This window comes from Etheostoma spectabile, chromosome 16, assembly GCF_008692095.1.
Source record: "Etheostoma spectabile isolate EspeVRDwgs_2016 chromosome 16, UIUC_Espe_1.0, whole genome shotgun sequence".
Classification (NCBI taxonomy): Eukaryota; Metazoa; Chordata; class Actinopteri; order Perciformes; family Percidae; genus Etheostoma; species Etheostoma spectabile.
In genome coordinates, this window is record NC_045748.1 from 785,779 (window position 1) to 807,880 (window position 22,102).

The 22,102-nt window shown below is 40.8% G+C and overlaps 1 protein-coding gene across 8 annotated transcripts in view; it reads left to right on the forward strand.

Moving 5' to 3' along the window:
- cacna1bb (calcium channel, voltage-dependent, N type, alpha 1B subunit, b) overlaps positions 1-22,102 on the forward strand; it is a 300,576-nt gene that overhangs the window by 221,582 nt on the left and 56,892 nt on the right. For all 8 annotated transcript variants that reach the window (XM_032540360.1, XM_032540362.1, XM_032540361.1 and 5 more), the window contains 2 exons: positions 529-689; positions 934-1,071. In XM_032540360.1, coding sequence (XP_032396251.1) covers positions 529-689; positions 934-1,071 — 299 coding nt within the window. The remainder of the gene's footprint in view (positions 1-528; positions 690-933; positions 1,072-22,102) is intronic.

The window sequence follows — 22,102 nt, forward strand, 5'->3', positions numbered from 1 at the left end:
CCTCTGTTGGACCAGTGTGGGGTGGAGAAGGTGGTCGGGGTTATCCACCCCATACCATCACAGATGTTGCCTTTGAACTTTGCGCTGATTACAATCTGGATGGTCCTTTTCCTCTTTGGCCTGGAGGACATGACATCCATGATTTCCAAAAACAATTTGAAATGTGGACTCGTCAGACCACAGCACACTTTTCCACTTTGCGTCAGTCCACCTCAGATGAGCTCGGGCCCAGAGAAGCCGGGGGAGTTTCTGGGTGTTGTTGATAAAGGGCTTTTGCTCTGCATGGTAGAGTTTTAACTGGCACTTGTAGATGTTGTGACAAACTTCTGGGTGGTGTTGATAAAGGGCTTTTGCTTTTGAATTTTAACTTGTAGATGTAGTGATGAACTGTGTTAACTGACAATAGTTTTCTGAAGTGTTCTTGAGCTTATGTGGTAATATCCTTTATATAATGATGTTTTTAATGGAAGGATTAAAGGTCACAGGGATTACATGTTGGTTTTCAGCGTGTGCGTGTGTGTGTTTCAGGCGGTGTTTGACTGCGTTGTGAACTCTCTGAAGAACGTTCTTAACATCCTTATCGTCTACATGCTCTTCATGTTCATCTTTGCTGTTATTGCCGTGCAGCTCTTTAAGGGTAAATTTTTCTACTGCACCGACGAGTCCAAGGGTCTGGAGAAAGACTGCAGGTACGTAGCCCAAGCTTCTCTCTATGCCTGAACGTCTTTTGAATGAAAAAGTATTTTATTATTTAACTGACTTATTTATTTCCTCTACATTCAGCCATGGTGTTTGCCATTTTCTAACATATTCTTTTATACTGAAATTATCTCTCTTCTTTTTTGATGATGTAGTTTTGTCTCTTTCTTTTCTTTTGATTACCGGTACATCTCTTCTCCCATGATTGTACTTCTCCTCCCATCTCTCTCTCAGGGGTCAATTTCTGGACTATGACAGGGATGACGTGGCAGCTCAGCCCAGAGAGTGGAGGAAGTACGAGTTTCACTACGATAACGTTCTCTGGGCCTTCCTTACGCTCTTCACTGTGTCCACTGGGGAGGGATGGCCACTGTAAGTCAGAACAACCTCCATATCACTCATTTGTGTTGATCTCAGAAAAGCAACTTTAAGTCAGCTAAACAGTGGTTTACTAAACGGAATATAAAAATGATAAAACAGATGTATAGATAAATAGATATAGATTGATAGATGGAGGGAATACATTGGTTTGTAAAGAAAAGATGGCGACAGTACATTATTCTTTTTTTAATATAATAAAATCCTGCAGTAACTTGCATAACTTGCACTGAGCGCACCTGCAGTCCGGTGGTGCAGATTAAACCCAACTGATTTCTCCCAGGCTTAATTACTGTACGTTCTTTAAAGCTGCAGTCAAGACTTATTGCATAGATGTCCTCAGTCTGCCATTCCGTGCCTGAGCTAAAGTACCATGGGCAGATTTATTCATCATCATCATCATCTCTGTCAACGACTGTTGATGCCTGTTTGCTTATTTCATTTGTTATAGTCACCTGACGATGTGAACTAAATTGTTAAACTGACTAATCTTGTCATGATGTTCTAAAATCACACACTCCTAAACAAGTAATGACAGCACAACATGATTTGGGATTCATATTTCAAAATTCCAACGCTGTTACTTTTCTTTAATTAAAGTGAAGCATGCTAATAAAAGAGGTAACATGTTGATAAGTCAACTAACAAAAAGCTAAACCTAAAATTGAACAGACTCACCGGCCACTTTATTAGGTACACCTGTCCAACTGCTCGTTTAACACCTTATTCAAAGCAGTACCAATCACATGGCGCAACTCAGTGCATTTAGGCATGTAGACATGGTCAAAGAGATCTCCTGCAGTTCAAACCACATCAGAATGGGGAAGAAAGGTGATTTGAGTGACTTTGAACGTGGCATGATTGTTGGTGCCAGAAGGGCTGGTCTGGTATTTCAGAAACGCTAATCTACTGGGATTTTCACGCACAACCATCTCTAGGGTTTACAGAGAATGGTCCGAAAAGAAAAAACATCCAGTGAGCGGCAGTTCTGTGGGCGGAAATGCCTTGTTGATGCCAGGTCAGAGGAGAATGGCCAGACTGGTTCGAGCTGATAGAAGGGCAACAGTGACTCAAATAACCACCCGTTACAACCAAGGTGGGCAGAAGAGCATCTCTGAACGCACAGTACGTCAACTTTGAGGCAGATGGGCTACAGCAGCAAAGACCACATCGGTTGCCACTCCTTTCACTAAGAACAGGAAACTGAGACTACAATCTGCACAAGCTCATCGCAAATTGGACAATAGAAGATGGAAAAAACGTTGCCTGGTCTGATGAGTCTCGATTTCTGCTGCAACAGTCGGATGGTAGGGTCAGAATTTGGCGTCTACAACATGAAAGCATGGATCCATCCTGCCTTGTATCAACGGTTCATCAGGCTGGTGGTGGTGGTGTCGGTGTGGGGAATATTTTCTGGCACTCTTTGGCCCTTTGGTACCAATTGAGCATCGTTGCAACGCCACAGCCTACCTGAGTATTGTTGCTGACCATGTCCATCCCTTTATGACCATATAGTACCCACTCTGATGCTACTTTCAGCAGGATAATGCGCCATGTCATAAAGCTGGAACTCATCACAGACTGTTTTCTTGAACATGACTGAGTTGGCTGTGCTCAAATGGCCTCCACAGTCACCAGATCTCAATCCAAGAGCATCTTGGGAGTGGTGGAACGGGAATTCGCATCATGGATGTGCAGCCGACAAATCTGCGGCAACTGTGTGATGCCATCATGTCAATATGGACCAAACTCCCTGAGGAATGCTTCCAGCACCTTGTTGAATCTATGCCACGAAGAATTGAGGCAGTTTCTGAAGGCTAAATGGGTCCAACCCGTTACTAGCATGGGGTACCTAATAAAGTGGCCGGTGAGTGTAGATACTCAATAAAAGAAACAAGAGAAAAATGATCTGTTTGTAGGATTGAGTGGAGCTGATGGGACTGGACTTGATTAATACCAGACTGAAACTGAGAATTTATGAGTATTGAGTCCTTCTAATCTCACTCTGTTTTCAAGTGTTCAACTAGTGGTAAAAAAGACTTAGACTTAGACTTAGACTTAGACTTCTCTTTATTGATCCTTTGGGATGAATCCCGCAAGGAAATTGAAAATTCCAGCAGCAGTTTTAGCAAGAGAAAAAGAAATTAAAAAATAGATAAAAAGAACAGTATAAGGACTACAAATAACAATAAGACTTTGTCAATAAACAAGAAAAGACCATAAATTATTATTAAAGTGTCAGTGTTGAGTCCAGTATTGAATGATAAGTGGATAAAGTGCCGGTGTGAATTTAAGTCCGGTGTGCTTGTATGTATGTCTGTATTTGTACTGTGTGTTGTGTATGAGTATGTTATTTGGTAGGTATGTGTACTGTATTATGTACGTGTATTGTGTGTATGTATGTATGTAGTATGTCTGTATAAGTACTGTATGTATGTATGTTGTAGGTATGTTTATTGTCCTCTCTGCCCTATTTCCTCTCCCCCCTAGTGAAGTTTGTATAGTCTGATGGCATGAGGGACAAAGGTTCCTTGAGTCTGTTGGTCCGGCACTTGGGAAGGAGCGCCTTCCACTGAACCGGCTCCTCTGGTGCTGATGACGGTGTGCAGGGGGTGGCTGGCATTTTCAGTAATGTCCAGCAGTTTGTCCAATGTCTTCCTCTCTGCCACCGTCACCAGTGAGTCCAGCTTCATGCCAACCACAGAGCCGGCCCGCCTGATCAGTTTATCCAGCCTGTGGTTGTCCTTCTTTGATATGCTGCCCCCCCAGCACACCACAGTGTAGAGAGGACACTGGTGACCACAGACTGGTAAAACATCCACAGCGTTTGCTGCAGATGTTAAGCAGAGGCAATATTTTTGATCATGCACAACAAAACTTGCAAGAATTAAATCCCCCTTGCAATACCATGGAATATGAGTCATGCCGGCCAGGCATACCAACATTAAGTGTGCACCTCAATATTAATGGAAAATACAGCGCTTTCAAGCTGAGAGCGGCTTTCACTTTACGCTAACTTTTCTGGCTAAACTCCACTACATGGCCCCTGAAACCAGCAAATACCTTGGATTTTATCGTTCTTTTGCATCATAGACTGTTTACGTTCCATGCTTACTTTATTTTAAATACTTTCATTTTAGATATAAGACCTATTGGTGAAGTAGCAGTATCACTTTGCGGGCAAAATACTTTTGTCCCCACCAGGGATCAAATATTTAGCAGAGGCAGGGGACATGTATACCAGAAAAGTGAAATCGCACCCTGTACTACATGGTGTGAAAAAGTGTTTGCCCCCTTCCTCATTTCCTGTTCCTTTGCATGTTTGGTCACACTTAAGTGTTTCGGAACATCAAACCAATTTAAACAATTCAAGGACAACACAAGTAAACACAAAATGCAATTTGTAAATGAAGGTGTTTTTATTAAGGTGAAAAAAATCCAACCATCATGGCCCTGTGTGAAAAAGTGATTGCCCCCTAAACCATAACTGTTTGGCCACCCTTAGCAGCACACAACTGCAACCAAGCGTTTGCGATAACGTGCAAAGGCTTTTACGCGTCCGGAGGATTATTTTGGCCCACTCATCTTTGCAGAATTGCCCTAATTCAGTTACTTAGAGGGTTTTCGAGCATGAACCCCTTTTTAAGGTCATACCACACATCTCATATGATTCAGGTCAGGACTTTGGCTAGGCCACTCCAAAGTCTTCATTTTGTTTTCTTCAGCCATTCGGTGGTGGACTTGCTGTGTGTTTAGGATCATTGTCCTGCTGCAGAACCCAGTTCGTTTCAGCTTGAGTACATACCAGTGGTCGGACATTCTCCTTCAGGATCTCTTGGTAGACAGCAGAATTCATAATTCCTTTTATCACGGCAAGTCTTCCAGGTCCTGAAGCAGCAAAACAGCCCCAGACCATCACACTACCACCCACCATATTTTACTGTTGGTATAATGTTCTTTTTATGAAATGCAGTGTTCCTTATACGCCAAGATACTTGGACACACACCTTCCAAAGAGTTCCACTTTTGTCTCATCGGTCCACGAATGTTGTCCCAAAAGTCTGGGATCATCAAGATGTTTTGTGGAGAATTGAGACGACTTTGATGTTCTTTTTGCTCAGCAGTGGTTTTCCCTCCTTGGAACTCTGCCATGGCCATTTTTGCCCGTCTTTTCCTGATGGTGGGAGCCATGAACGCTGACCTTAACTGAGGCAAGTGAGGCCTGCGTTCTTTGGACATTGTTGTGGGTTCTTTTGTGACCTCTTGGATGAGTCGTTGCTGCGCTCTTGGTAATTTTGGCGGCGCCGCCACTCCTGGGAAGGTTCACCACTGTTCCATGTCTTTGCCATTTGTGGATATGGCTCTCACTGTGGTTCGCTGGATTCCCAAAGCTTTGGAAATGCTTTATAACCCTTTCCAACTGATAGATGTCAGTTACTTTCTTTCTCAATTGTTCCTGAATTTCTTTGGGTCTTGGCATGATGTGGTGGACCTTACTGTGTCAAGCAGCTCCTATTTAGTGATGCCTTGATTTTGAACTGTTGTGGCAAAATCTAACCTGGTGTGGCTAGAGAAATGAACTCAGTGTGGACAACCACAGTTATAGTATGTTTTAACAAGGGGGGAAATCACTTTTTCACACAGGGCCATGATGGTTTTGGATTTTTTTTTACCTTTAATAATAAACCACCTTCATTTCAATTGCATTTTTGTTTACTTGTGTTGTCCTTGACTATTGTTTAAATTAGTTGTGATGTTCCGAACACTTAAGTGTACAAACATCAAAGGAACAGGAATGGGAAGGGCAAACACTTTTCACACCATTGTATAGCCAATTTAGCCCTCCTCCTGTAGCTCTGCCCTCTCTAACTCTTAAGCCACTCCCACTAGACGAGGATGCGCCTATGCAGGCGCTTCATATAGTACCTACACGAGTGCTAGTCATTAATTTCATCATACCGTGATTGTGATCTCGATGCAGTTCATTGAGTCCTCCATCCTGTATTCTTTATAAAGACTTGACAACATTTCTCTCCATGTCTGAAACCCTTCATTTATTTCATGTGTGAAATCCGACTCTAAAGACTCTATTTTAAACTCTTTGAGAAGTCCATCTTCCTTTTTTTGGTTGCTTTGTAGTGTAGGATAGCACTTTTTTCTGTTTTAAATGAATCAGTCTTTTACCATCAAAGGATGTGCATGCCCATCTGCATTTGTAGAACAGCCAATGGGATGGCTAAGGTCTGAGCTAAGAGGAGGTGCAGAAGTCTAGTTTTCTTTATCATCTTGAATTACAGATTGCTGATATCCCTACCCCCCTCTTAAAGGTGCCTGTCACACGTATTTTATTACTTTGTGAAATGCCTTGTTACCTTGTTTCAAGCCATTCTAGCGTGATATAAAAAGCCTGCAGGAGACTCACTCTGTTTGTGCCAGTTCTATAAATTCACGAGCTAAGCTGATTGCCAATAGAGCATATCCTTTACCCAGCGCAACTGGGCGCTCATTAGTAATGGATCTCAGCAACATGACGTCAAACTGACCAGCTGTTGTAATTGCCTGATTTCTCCTCTTATTTCTTTTCAGCTGCTATAGCTGACAGAGGAGGTAGCAGTTTATTTTCACATTCAAAAAATGACACAAACTCATATGGCCCTAACATATTTAAAAATGCAAGTAAAAACGGTTTTGCGTGGCAGGGCACCTTTAATGCTACGATCCACGTCATGTGGGTTGGACGTATAGAGATGGGAAAATTTTCACATTTATGTGTCATGGTTCAATAATAAAACACTGTTAAGGATAGGTTTAATCGAGGTCACGCTTTCCAAAAAGCACCGAAAAGCAAGTTGATTCATTATTGGAAACGAGCAGCAGTCTTGTGTGTAAAATACAGACCTCCCTCTGTGGACCTGTTCGCTCCATAACGTCTCCTTACTTCCTCCTTTGATAACACTATGCCTCTAGAGGGCTTTGTCACTTAAAAGTAATGGTGTCTTTTAGTACTTGCTGGAAAGACGATGTTGACGTTATTCTTGAGAACAGTTTTTCCATCATCATTTTATGGCACTTTTTAAAGTTTTGGGACAGGTTGCCTGGATATTTCCAGACAGTTTGATTTCATTGTTATTTCACCAACTGGCCTGATTCCAATTCCAAGATTATTTTAGTGAGTTACAGGTTAAGTGGGGTATAGAGGTGAGCTGAGTTGCTGGTTCTCTTAGGTATAGTCTCTCAGGGATTTGGCATAATTAAAGCTGTAATAGGTAGATTAGGAGACTGAATCATTGAAATAATCTGCAATAATTTATTGTGTAGTCGATTGAAAAACCTCAAAACAGTACTACACTGATATCTATCATTTGTGTAATTTATCAAGCAAAAACGCCCAATATCGATGGTTCCACTTCTCGTGTGAGAATTGTAGAAATTTAAGGCTTTCTTGTGTCTACTTTAAGTAAATTAATATTGTTCTTAGATTTTTGGTTGGTTGTTTGGACACAAGCAAATTTGAAAATGTCAACTTGTTATCTGTAATGAATAATTTTGCTCAGTCCAACTTTGAAAAATCTACGAAAATTCGTTGAAATATTCTGACCATAGATATTTCACAAGCCATACTCTGAGCTTACAGCCTGCGGTGAGTCCCACAGGCTCTTTGAATCTCTTGTAAATTCATCTTTTCCTTCTTTCCAGGGTCCGGAAGCACTCGGAGACGCCACTTATGAGGACCAGGGCCCCAGCCCAGCTTCCGCATGGGAGACAATCCATCTTTTGTGGTCTACTTCGTGGTGTTCCCCTTCTCTTTGTCACATATTTGTGGCTTTGATCATCATCACCTTCCAGGAGCAGGGGACAAGCCATGTCCGAGTGCAGCCTGGAAAGAAGAGAGGTTGAGAGTGGTGAAAGTGATGCATTTTGTTGTTGTTTTTTCTCCTGGAGACTTACTCCCCTCTCCCCTGAATGAAAAAGAACACACGCTCATTACTCTGAAGAAGTGCTAGTTTCCGAAATGTTTTCTCTCTGCATCCCAATGTTTCTTCATTAGAATCAGAGCACATGCTTATCCCTTAGAACATTACTTCCAAGCAAATTGATCTAACATGGCTTACAATTCCCTCAAACAAACAAAGCCTTAAGAAGAAACATGGGGTTTATCTTCTCCATTTTTTTTCATCTCCACTTCACACAGACTTTGTAAACTCATGCTTGGTTTTCTCATTAATGTATTGGCAAGTGATCAGTGAGCCTCATTGTAGTCTCATCTTTTCATATTAAGAGACACTTAGAAACCTTCTTGGACATGCCGCTGTCTTTCATTTTTTACATTAGATTTTTCCAGCACTTTTCCCTCCTATGGTGTCGGTGTAAGGACCCATACTCATTTAGTTTTTTTGTTTTATCTTATCAAACAGAGGGCATGTATTGCCTTTGCCATCAACGCCAAGCCGCTGACGAGATACATGCCAGAGAACAAGCTCCTTCCAGTACAAGATGTGAAGTTTGTGGTGTCGTCGCCGTTTGAGTACGCCATCTCCTTTAATCGCCCTCAACACGTCTGCTGGATGATAGAGGTCAGTGATTTCCTCCTCTAGTATCTGGGTAGAATTTAAATTAAAACTATTTGGTTGTCTTTTTCTCTCCGGCACTTTGTTGCTTCCCTGAGGTTTTTGGTCACTTTTTCCAATGTTTTTATCCGGTTTTTTCCCCCACATTTATTATTTTATTACTTTTTTTAGCGTTCTTTTATCTTTTTTTTTCAATGCTATAAAATTGAATTACCAAATGAAATGGAAGTAGTGTACTTATCATTTATGTTATGTGTTATGAGCGTTGTGGGAACCATCCCATTATTTTTCTTATGTTTTTAAAATTTGTTGAAAGAAACCCAAATTTGACCTGGGACAACAGGAGGGTTAAGCTCCATTACTCTCTCAAATCCCTCTCAGCCACAAACTGATATACCCAATATATGCAGCAAACTTTTGTAAATTAAGAGGGCTGCAGAAGCAAAGGCATTCCCATGAATATGTACCATTTAACAATTTAGCACTTAAGGCAGACATGCTATCACAAAGCAATGCTGGTCTGGCCTTGGGACATGGTCAACAATATCAACACGCCACCAGCATTGCATCACGGCGACACTTCTGCCAAACAGTGCATGCTGCTATCAAGAGAAGTGCTCGTGTCTTGGCAATTTCTTTATTCATCTACTCAGAGAGAAAATCTCTGAAGGAATGAAACAGCCATTTGAGTATTAATGCAGGCTGGTGCCAAAGAGGAGCTCTGTTTGCCTGGTTGTTTCCAATTTTTCCCCACTTTCTTTCTCACACTTCATTTTGAGTAACATTTCGTTCCTCAGGCACATTTTTTCAAAGGAAGCAATGGCACCGGCAGGATTCTATTTTGCACAAACCCACCGTGGCTCTCTTACAGTTGCTCATATTTGCAGCAGAGTCATTCAAAAAGCCAAATACACTACACACAGCCCCGCCGCACATAGAACGCACACATCTTCACACAAGTTTCACACACAAAATACATGGTCATGCTTTAGTGACTTTCAACAAACTATAAAGGCCCATGTACAACCATGTCCAGTGCCCTGTGTAACTTTGGATTTGGCCTTCCAGTTTCTTCTCTTAGACATTTTTATACATTTCTAAGTGCTACAATTTCAGTCAGAGGCTAGATATCAAACCTTTTCTATATCTATCGTCTAAGATTGTGAAGTTAGTATTATGTTGCTGGATGAAGGGTTTACAACGGCCACAACTAGAAGACTTAAAAAAAAAAAAGCTAAAGTCTGACATCCTCTCACATCTAAAGAAAATGTGTCATAAGTCACAGAGTTTTTGTCAGATTATGTATTTTGCAGAGACTGGGGATCTGGCGGATCACTACTGGAAAGACTACATCTAGGTGTCATTTGAGATGTTTTTTTGCTATCCTACCCCCAAATTTACAATCAGAAAAACTGTTGAAGATGGAGCAGAAACAGCTTTGGCGACAGCTGTCCCGTCCACAAAGAATGTGCAGAATGTGGACTCGCCCCCCGGTTGGTCTCCACTCTATCTTGTGAGAATGGGAAGCTCTTGTTCACTCCACCATTTTCTACTCCCCCATCCACTTGTCAAAGAGATCAAAACTTGTTCACCTTCTTGCGTCTCCCTGGAGTCCTTTCCAACAATGGGAATTGTGGATTAATAAGGATTTGGAATCTTGAATGTTTACTATCCATCCGCACAGAGCGCTCTCTATTAATTGTTGACGTTCACGTCATTTGACTTTAATATTTGAGTCCAGACTAAAATCATACAAAAATTTTAAACATGTTTGTTTAATTGTATATCAAGACAAGAAAAAGACAGACTTGGTAGCTTATCTGAGTTTTATGACCACCTTACCCCAAACATATAGTCACAGGAGCACGCCACAACTGTAATAACACTCTTCGTTTTATTCCAATATTGAAAATGTTCCCTCGACAATGAACACTTAAAAAAGTCTTGGTCTAAGGCCGGCTAACATCAACACAAAAGGCACAGATCAGTTTAGTCTAACAATCACCTGCCATTACCGTAGTGGTAAGACACTGTGTTTACTGACACCATATTAAAATGTGATTGTACTTACCTACATCTGAGCAATCAATATAATTGGTCTGGAGTGCTTCTGCTTTGTATTTATAGTTTTCAGTATCATAAAGCTATCTGAACAGTGCATAGGGGTTAAGGATGCAGCTTTTACACTCTAATGTAAACTATATTAAGTGTATGCTTTGACTTCTGTCCGCAGTTCTACGGAGCTCCAGACCTGTACGAGTCCATGCTGAAATACTTAACATCGTCTTCACAGCCCTCTTCACATTGGAGTGCATCCTCAAGATTATTGCCTTCGTCTCCATGGTGAGACATATGCGAATGTACTATCAAGCGCTCTTCAATTTTCACTGTTGTATGTTGTTTCTGTTTACACACATGAGGGTAATCTCTCTTTGATATGCAAATCAAGGACTTCTGCATCAAGCTGCCTCTTACTGGCTTTTTTGTTCTCAGTTAATTAAATGTTGTCCTTGTGATGCTTGTATTTAGAGACAAACCGGGTATTTCTAATTAGGAACAGAGACATTTGTTACACTTGGAAAGGATGTGATTTTGTTTGGGCAAAAGTACTTACATAAATGTAAGCAGTGGATAACAAAACAGTAAAAGGTATGAAATATTAAATTCCGAATGAGAGGAAATGAAGGGATGAATGGTCCATGGGTAGGCAAAAGAATAAATCTTTTCCCCACATGGGGCCGTCTGGCCCGCAGCGAGGCTTTTTATCTCTTTTCCATTTACAGGCCATTTTTAAATGGCTTTTCTCACACACCACTTGCCTCCACCTGTTTAGCTTTTTAAGCCCAGACGGATGAGCTCGCATCTGCTGGTATAACACTCGCTGCAGCGCTCTTCAGACTGCAGCTGCAGGGCCGGCAGCAGCCTCTGCCCTCACAGCTGGATGATTGACCAGTCTGGGCCAAACAAGCTCAGCATTAGTTTATGCAGCAGAGGTGTGTGTGTGGTGTGTGTGTTTGTTTGTGGTGTTTGTGTGGTGTGTGTGTGTGTGTGTGTGTGTGTTAGGGATTTTGTTTACACACCACCCCTGCAACTTTTTGCACATGCACTTATCTGAAGGTCTAACCAAATACCCAGATTGTAACTATGCATTAGATTCATAGAAATATGTCATGTTCCTAAAGTTCCTGCATATATTGAGTTAACTTATTTTCATGGAGACCAAATATTAATTTTATTGGCTTTCTAAGTGAACCTAATCTATGTAATTATAAAAACTGAATATTGTGATTTGAAATAAACCTGGGGACCTGTTTATAGTATGAAAAATGTCTATTAAAATATAAATGAGTTAGGAGGTTTAAAAATGACTATTAGTCGGTGTGATAGATTGATTGGGTAACGAGAGAAAATTATTTGATTATCAATTATCTTGAGGTCATTTTTCATTGTAACCTGAATCTTCAGTTATATTCTGAATATCTGATTTTGGACAAAGCAGACTTGATGAAGATGTCCATTAGGCATTGTTCACTATTTTGATATTTTACAGACCTAACGTTAGTTTGATTGATCAAAAATCACAGCAAAACAACAGTCACAGTCCTAGTTTGAACAGTTTTCCTGCTCGGTTTCATCATAACAGTATGAAAAACACTAAATAATAATCAAACCCCCAGAATTGTACCAAAGCTTGAATAAAGTCTCTCAGTCCAGGCTGATCTCTTTATGCTCTTTGTCTTTTAGAACTACCTGAAAGCAGCCTGGAATGTGTTTGACTTTGTGACTGTGCTGGGAAGCTCACAGACATCTTGGTCACAGAGATTAAGTAAGAGCTGCAGCGAGCATGGGCTCCCTTGAGTGCCATTACACGTCTCTATAAGGTTCTTAGTATCAGGATTCAGTGTATGCTTACAGCATTTATAAATGGCCGCAAGGAAGTAGATTTGGTCCTTTAGTTTACTTATACATATCATTGCTTAGATTTGCAAGTAATGGCTACTTTTGTTATCTGTTTGTGTCTATAGTGTTTGGATTGATTGATATATTGTCTATAAATGTAAAAATAGTGAAAAGTGCCCAAAACAGTTGTGAAAGAACAACCTGATGTCTTCTTATTAGTGTTTTTTTGTCAACAGTTAGAAACCCAAAGATTTTCAATTCATAATTTTGTAAAACAGAAAAAGCAGCAAAATGTCACCATTGACCGATTATCAAAATTGTTACAAACAATTCATTGGCTAATTGTTTCAGGACAATTTACATGTCATTTTTGTTTATTGAAGATGGGTCTTTTTTACAGTTTTTTTTTCAACGTTAGCAATCTGAACCAACCACTTCAGCTATTAATCATGAATGTAGAAGCTTGCTTTGCTACGCTCTTAAAGTCTCAGTCCTTAATCAAAAGCTCAGCCAAGAAAACTGCGAGCCAAACAATATAAATCATAAAAATATATGCTAAAAATAATATCAATCTAAAAAAAATCAATGCATTACAACAAGGAAGCCGCAGGAAACAGTAGAACATACTGCTGTAACAGTTTGCAGCATTTTGTTTTCTCTGTAAAAATTGACGAAGTAATTGATTGGGAGATGGAGGGCTGAGGCGGAGTGCTGTTGTCTTCTATGTGGCAAAGTCGCTCTCTTTCTTTGTGTGACTTTCTTTTGATGTGATCATTAGTCTTCTTTTCTGCCCTCTTCTCTCGCTTTCCCTCTCTGTTTTTTTTTCCTTCTCTTTGCTGTTTCCATCTTCTGCTGTGTCTCTCCTGGCACCTGTGCCCTCACTCTGCCCCCTCTGTCACATCTGACCCTCTAGACGTATGGCTTTTCTTGTTGGCCGCTGATATTGTCAATTCCCCAGTCAGTGAGTGTTGTTCTCTCCCCAGTCTTAGTTTAAATTGCCTACCTTCCAAGTCCTCAATGTGACACATATAACAGAGAAACACCTATAAAACTGTTAGACATGTGTGTCTTTACAGCACACAGTCATCTAAAGCAATTACAGTTACATAAAATCTGACATTGGAAATGTGCACGCCAGCATTTTTTCCTTTAAAGCTTTAGTGCGTAACTTTTTATAAATAACATCTGTTATGTCCAGCCATTGCAAATAAGTTGTAAGCTAATTAAGACTATCAGCTCCACACAGCTCGCTCTCTATTTCTCAGTATGACTATGGTCAGAAATTGGTGTCGTCCAGCCAATTTTCGCATACATTTGAGTAAAGATATTATAATCTGTTCTGAAAGTTCATCAGTTTTTTTTAATCCTCTGTTCCTCCTTGACTACATAGCAACTGTGGTGGAGGCAACCCAGTCTTACGTCAGTTCGTGAAATGGTCAATTTAATCTATGGATTTGTGTACCCGGACACCGTGGATCGTGTCCCGTGAGTGACTAATTTTCCCCATTATTCTTTTCCTAAACACAACCGTCTCAATGTTGTCGCGCGTCTCCCTCGTGTCGTTTGATTTCCCTGTTGTTGCATTCCCAGATACCACGGATTGTGTCCCAGCATGTGACGTGTCCTTTCCCTGTTCTTCTTTTCCTAAACCCAACCGTCCCACTGTTGTTGCGCGTCCCCCAGAGACAACCACCGTCCCTCACTGTCTGTTTAATTTCCCTGATGTTGTGCGGCCCAGAGACCACGGATTGTGTCTTGGCGCCAGAAAAACAAGATGAATGTGCCCGTTTACACTCAACAGATACAAATAATGTGACCATTTCATGAACTGCCTTGACGACCGTGTTGGTGGAGAAGCGGTGGGGGGTGAACCGCGATCACAGAAGGCTTGTATTATGTGATGCACCGACAATGTTGTTGTCATTACTTAAGATTCCTCATGGCGACATAAGTCACAGTTATTATTAAATATTGCACTATTTAATCCGTGTATAGTCCATAACCCACGAGCCAGGTCACGCATGGCTGCCTCAAGAAAGTCGGCATTACTACTATATAAAGATCAACAAAATCTGCGTGAGTCAAACACACAGGACCTTTACCCAGGAGACCCCAGTTCATGACTGTGTGAAAACAAACTGCTTATTTTATATACTTTAGTTTTGCAACTTATGCTATTATAACTGTACGTACAGTAAGTTACGTAACAAATATACTTATTATAACCCAACCACGATCTTTGAGTTGACTAAACTGAAAGTTTCTGCAATGCAAGGGATTGCGCACACTGATCTCTCATGTTGCTGCATTCATAGGATACTCACAGAATGTATGCATAACTTTTTTGAAAAAGCACACAACACCGTGTGAGGAAACTTTGGGTAATGATTGAATTAGTTTAAAGGGAGTCTATGTAGCTGTACGGTGCCAAGTCTCAGTTATGTCACTTCCACAGCAATATCTACAATAGATTGCTACCATTAGCCACCATGAGCTACCGATCATAACCAAGTGGGCCTGTACAGCAACCATAAGTGTAATATCTTGAGGTTGTGTTTTAATTGCTAATTAATTCATTTGTAAAAAAAAAAGTGTCATCTGTTTTCTCTCCAGAATGACAAGTGGGTATGGCTTAAACTTCCTTTATCCTGGATTTTATTTAATACCTCACAGAGTCTCTGTTTTCTCACCCAGGACAAAATGATCAACCGAGTTTCCTGAGGCGTGTTCAGAGCGGCTCGTCTCATCAAGCTGCTGCGGCAGGGCTCACCATCCGATCCTGCTGTGGACCTTTGTTCAGTCCTTCAAGGTGAGTAAAACACACCCAGTAGGAACCTAACACGCAAACCATCAGTATGTGCCTCTAGACAGCTTGTGAAATATGTCATACATTTGATTAGTATGTAGCGAGTTTCAAAACAAAGATTTTTTGCTGAAAAATCGACAAGGGAATTCAGTCAGGAAAGCACAAGTGTATAAGAATGCAGATGTGGATTTAGTCATAGAGATTTTATTGTTAGGTTGTCAGTTTGTTTGATTTACAGGTAAATAATAGAATATCACACAAAGATGGCTCAAAAGCAGGCAGAGGAACACTTCAGAATGTATCTGTTAAAATAAACTGTTACAGCTGTCACCAGCCAGCGCTTGGATTTCTCTCCCACTGCCTTTTGCTCTCTAAATCCCCCAGACATTGAGTTAAATGCAGAGCGCCCGGCTACAGCCGAGGGAATTTATTGCAGGTTTAATGTCAGTGGTGAAGCTTTTAAGCCCAATGAAAATGACAGTATCTGCAGAGTGTTACCGGTGGCTATTTATTACAACATGTTCTCCTCCTCATCCTCGCAGCGATATAAATACTGGTTAAAAGAATCGACCCTGCAGCTCAGTTGACTGCTCTGGGTTCTTAAATAAACCGTATAAGGGCGGTAGTCCCCTGCGGACAATCCGATTTGTGAGTGTGCAGAGACAGACGGAGAGTCAAACGAGAGGCCTATGTGTTTCTGTATGACAGAACCAGTCGGAAATGAGATGGCTGTTTGTGCCTTCATCTTGTGTTCAGTAGGCATCTGGGGCACATGTCTGCCCTCATCGCCATGCTGGGTCTTCATCTATGCCCATCATTGGATGCAGTGAGTCTGGACCGCGGGACTAAAGAAATCAGTCATTCGTAGGACTTGATGTCGAGCCTGATGGATGCCTTCTCAAAGTGTGAATATCTTTTTACCCCCCGGAGTTCATACCACCATGGTACACTCTTCGACAGGTCTTTCACCTGTTTTAGCTAATGTAACTTGTTTCATTAGACACTGCTAGCACATAAACAGCTTTCATGTGGCCATGGATAAACTTTGATAACAACTGCTCAGATACAATCCTGACACACTTTTTACTTAAGGAATAATTTGACTTTTGGGAAAATGTGCTATATTGCTTTTTTGCTGAGCCTGCTTCGGTCTAAAGGTAAGAACATTGTTGTTTACAGGGATTATTTGCTTGTTGTGGAGCAGTGACTTCCTGGAGGTTTATGTCTGTGAAAAACTCTGCCCGAGCCTGGCCGTTTCGACAGAGGCCGTGACACGAACCCGGCCCGCCCGACAGGCAAGTGAAATGTGTCTGAGCCCAATCCACCCGACCAGTTAAATTCTCATTTTTTTCTCATCTAATGAACATTTTTTTTGTGGAAATCCCTCTTTTATCAAGCAACTGGTAGGAAGGCATTTGGAAATGTTCAACAGATAAGCGCATGCAGGTGCACATGGGGCAACAGCGCACGTAATAAGCTGATTATTTAAATGTTCATGTGTGTTACCATGTCCTGATTGCTTCGTTTCAAACCATAATCAGAAAACCAGGGAGACTCGTCTTCAGGGCTGATGTTATAATTAAAATGTGGGGGTTCAAATCCTGTTTCTGGTGAGCAAAAGACATGAACTTGGCTTTCAGTGTGGGGTTTATTTTAGACACTGGACACACTGTGTACAAAACTTGTACAGTTTGTTTGTTTTGAAGTTTTTTCGTCTTCTCGCGTCCTTTTTAGAGGTAGCAGATTTAAAGATTAGATAATGTTGTAATTCTTTCATTTAGATTGTCACCAGTTTTTGTTCTGAAACTGTCAGGTGCTGTTCTGTAACAGATGCTACCTACATATTTGCCTGCTGTCAGAGTTCGTGGTTTATAGGCCAGCAGGATGGACATGCTGGGGCAAATACATATTTAAAATTGACCTCTGGGTTGTGGGACATACCAGGTTGTGGCGTTATCCACTCAGTCTCCTCTCTATTCCTTGTCAATTTAAATCGTGAAGATTTATTGGCATGGAGTTAGGAAATAATGCAGTAAAGTAAATAATGAAAAGATTATTTATTTATACACAGAACTAACAAAACAAGTAAATAAAACAGCTAATTACAGATTAAAAATAAGATTTAGGGAGAAATTCACTTAAATGGAAAAACAAGAGGGTTTGCATGTCATACTGTATAAAAAAAACAGAGCAAAAGATATCTGGATAAGTTATATGATAAAAGATAATAAAACATAAAAGTATTAGAAAAGGTGTAAGGAGGGTCTCCAGGTCTCGAATTTAGGACTGGTGGGTTCAGTTGGGTTGGGTCTTAATGCTCCTAATGACTTGGTTTACAATTTTCTATATATTTACGTTATCAGTGCTGTGTGGGTGTACTTTGATCAATTTAACTGACCAACCAACGTACTAACCATTTCCTCCCAGCTACCATCTATTCTACTAAAATCGGCCTGTGAAATAACCACAACTGTTTTGCGTTTGGGTCTTAGTTTGAGGACGGGCTGACCTCTGTGATAGTCTCTGTGCTGCCGTAGTTCATTATACATTGAGTAGGACTTTAAGATTTGTGTTTTTTCTCGCCGCTGCCTCAGTTCTTTGGCAACATCGAGCTGAATGAGAGAATGCCAATAATCACCACAACACTTCCAAACATTTTTCCAGGCCTTGACTCTTCTTTTCAGATGCTGCTTCCATATTCCCAATTCCTGTACCACAAATAATCAGGTGTCTTCTGATGACACCAACCACCTGCTCTTCCCTGTGTGTGTTTCAGAGTGCGACAGGCGTGGCGGCACGAGATCATGTTACGTGTCTCAGTAAACCGTGCCTGTGTAAGCTCTCGGAACCGTGGGAAGGAGTGTGGAGTGAATTTGCCTACTTTCTACTTTGTCTCCTTCATCTTTCTCTGCTCTTCCTGGTCAGTGTGAAGGAAACAGAGGGCAGTCCCCAACTGGTCTCAGACAGTGTGTTCTGCATGTTTCAGTTACCAGCTGGAACATGCAAACATGTCAAAAACTTTGTCAAACTCTAGATCTGTGACTTTTTGTTGTTTGGTTTACACTGATCATAAAAATAGCCAGATTGTTGGAAAGAGTCAGGTTTGTTTGAAACCTATTTTCACCCTGATTTTCTGCCCCCATGAACCCAAAAGTGATCATGTTCCCTGCCTGCAAGAACACCCTGTTTGCGGTTTGTCGTAAACAAGTCTTCTTGCACCGTGCCAATCTCAGAAAAGCCGCACAGTTACAGACAAGCAAAGAGAAATGGGAAGAAAAGCAAGTGGGCTGCAGGGTAAGTGTACAAAATCCCTGTCAAGTAAAAGATAACGGTTGCTTGTCAAAAGTTTTTTTTAGATGTTCATCTAATTCAAACAATTTTTTCAAATATCAAAGATAACAGATACATACAATGGATTGGTTTTAGATTATCCAGAAATGGAAAAATGGTGAACCCTATTTGTTGCCAACAATAGGATTGTTAGTGTTATTGTCAGTTTTTTTTTTTGTCGGTCAATTCCAAAAAGACTATGTAACATTAAAACAGCATAAGAATCACATGAACGTATATTTGCAGTTTTTGGGCTAAAACATCAAAAATGACCTCATTTGTCTTACGTAGAATTAGATTTTTTTTTTTTTTTTTTTTTTATACAAATACTCATAGTCTTTATTCTTTATTTCACACACGTGTGTTTCCTTCTCTAATGTTGAACTTATTGTCGCTGTCATCATGGACAACTTTGAGTATCTCAAGGGACGTCATCCATCCTGGGGCCTCATCACTATGAATTCATCCGCGTGTGGGCAGAGTATGACCCTGCTGCCTGGTAAGTGCTTCTATTTTTCTCTATGACCTGTGCACTGCCTGGGCTAAAATCAGTCAGTGTCTGTGTTAAAGAGTGAGGGGTGTTTGTTTTTTGGGAAGAGGGAATGCTAGGAACGGGAAACTCTCACCTCTGAGTTCCAGCACGATGACTCTGTTACGTGGAACTGGAGAAATCCTATCTTAGAATGACATTAAGCCTGAGCCAGAAGTTGGCTGCGGCTGCTGACGAGCCCCCTGTTTTCAGACTGATGCATGTAATCCAGCATTTCGCTTGGCTCCACTCAGCCCTCTTTGCCTCTAAATCAGCAGGCTCCAAATCTCTTCTCGGTCACTGGTGGAAGAAGAAGAGAAAGTATTTCTATCCCTTTAAAGGGATAATACAGGTTATGCACACCCTCTGTGCTCCTTACAATGACAGTGTTTAACTTGACTAAAGCACAATACTGTCTGCATAGACAGAGCGAGGCGTATCTGTCCAGATTGACTTAAGGCTCCTTACGTTTTTAACGAAGCTTCACAGAAGCCTTGTCAGTGATTCGGACTCCAAGAGGGTGCGAGATTTGAAATACAAACTTGCAATCGTCCTGACAGACATTACGGGGAGAATTATTATTTATTCCTTTGAATATAAATTAGCTGTTTCTCATATGAGTGCCTCAGTAACAGTCAACCGCATTAACTCTTTTTTTTATGTCAGGTTGAAGCAGGAGATTTTTAAGGGCTCAGTTTTTCCGGCTTCAACTCAGCACAATTCACTTCTACCGATTTTTTTTTAAAAGGTTTAACTGTTAAACAGATTTCACGGTTTAGTCTTCACATCCAAGGTTGTGTCTCTGCACATGAAGAAAAGGACCACTTTAGGTTACAAGTCAACACAGGGCCAGAACCTTCCTGTTTTTTCTGGGAATTTGGGGTTTAAAGGGAATTCACATTCTACTATTAGAAATGTACAGTGGTGGTATTTTACAATCTATGTACAGTATTTTAGACTAAGAGAAACTTTTGTATTTTTTAACCCTGATCCTTTCCTTCCTTTTTCCCATATGTTTGTGTCTAAATGACTAATGGACAAGATTTTGGAAATTAGTCCAGTATTAACCTAGTAGTTTTGAAAAATACCAAAGTTTCCCCTTTGTTCTACTTTATACTTTTGCTACTTTACAATGAACTAAAAATCGTAACAGGATTTAGTATGTTTTTCACCATACTTGCATCCTGCCAGTGAGAGTGGGTTTAAAAACTTATTTAAGTTAAAATATGTAATACTGACAACTAGTGGTTTAAAAGAGTTACCTGCAGTAACAATTCAAAATACTGGAGAGGGTCGCCTTCCCCCAGCCCCAACCCCTCCTCCCACAGCTGGAAGTTCACGGAGTTGCCACTGAGACTGCACCAGCGGAGTAGCTACGTAGCTGCTGGTTATAGTGACAGTCCTAAAAGCCCGGCTCACTGGAGCTCTGTACCCAACTGACACACACTTCCACCTTCAACTGCTAAAATATAACACTACCTTGCCGTCCTCTCCACCAGACTGAAATAACACTTTATTGCTTTAGAATCACGGCAACAATTGCTAAACACACGCAAAACTCACGGCCCTCTCTCCATATATAGCCCCTGTCTTGGCTAACAACTCACCGTTGTACGGCTAGGGCCCTAACAGGCTCCACTTGAACAGCCGTGTGGCCCCTTGCCTGGTCCCTCTGGTACGTTAGCAGGGTTAGCAAGGACAATAGGGATCGACTTTAATGGCTTCTCTCTCTCATTGTTTTTGCGAGTCACCAACTCAGGTACTATAGCTCTATAAATAAAATAATAATGTGAGTGCAACAAATGTTGAATTCCTAAATGCTCGTCCCAGTAGCCATGGTAAATTAACCTGAAACTATGCTCAGGCTACCTGTTCAGGAAGAAATTAGCCAACTTTGTCCTAGTCCTTTTGGGCCTCTAAGCTGTCTTCATCTTTCAAATACATCTCCAATATTATGTCGGGTAGACTCATTTTTCCAGTATATCTACACCACGCCCCTGCTGTCAAACCGGGCAGTTGATAACAAACACACAACAGCCCACACAACACAAAACCGGAACTGAAAATTTCACAGCAGACAATACTCTGGCTGTTTCTCAGAAGATAGCATGTTCCCCTTTATTCTGATGTCGCATTTTTGGATTTATTACAGTAAATATATATACATTTTGACCTTTAAAATTCACTGTTGATCTCATTATTTGTAAAACTTCGCTATGGCCCTGAGTCTTGTTTGATGAGCCAAAGAAAACAGAAGAGGGTGGTGAAGACACTCTTTGCTAGACCCTTTTTTTTTTTTTTTTTTCAATTAAGAAAAAAAACAAGTCACAAAACAAGCTATGAAGGTTTTAAGCTTTGACAGTCAAAATAAACAACACACATTCACAGATACAGCCAGAAAAATACAAAAAAATAAAAATGTCAGTCTGTCGTATTATTTATGCTGCTAACTGGTATTTTACTGAAAGTAATGCCTATTACCAGAGAACATCTCATTATGATTGAATGTAATGAAATAACCTGTGCCCTAACCTCTTAAACATGTCTTATCTTTTACAGCGGAGGATATGCTATCAGTATATGTATACAAATTGTTGCTTTATCCTCGCCATCCCCTGGGCTAGGAAGAAGTGCCCTAGTAGGTGGCTTTATAAGTTTGCAACCCATACATTCCTTTTGTTTTCAAAGGGACCGTGATGGTTTTCGGACTGTGAATGTCTGTTCTCATTCCCTGCAGCAGGTCCAGAGAGACCCAACACACAGTCTACAAACCCCACGATCCTCCACTAACCAGCTGGCAAGGTACCATGGCGATGTCAGGACAACAATGCCGCAAGTCAGCCTCAAACAAAGAGGCATGTGACTGTGTGTAGTCGAAGATATTTTTTTCCT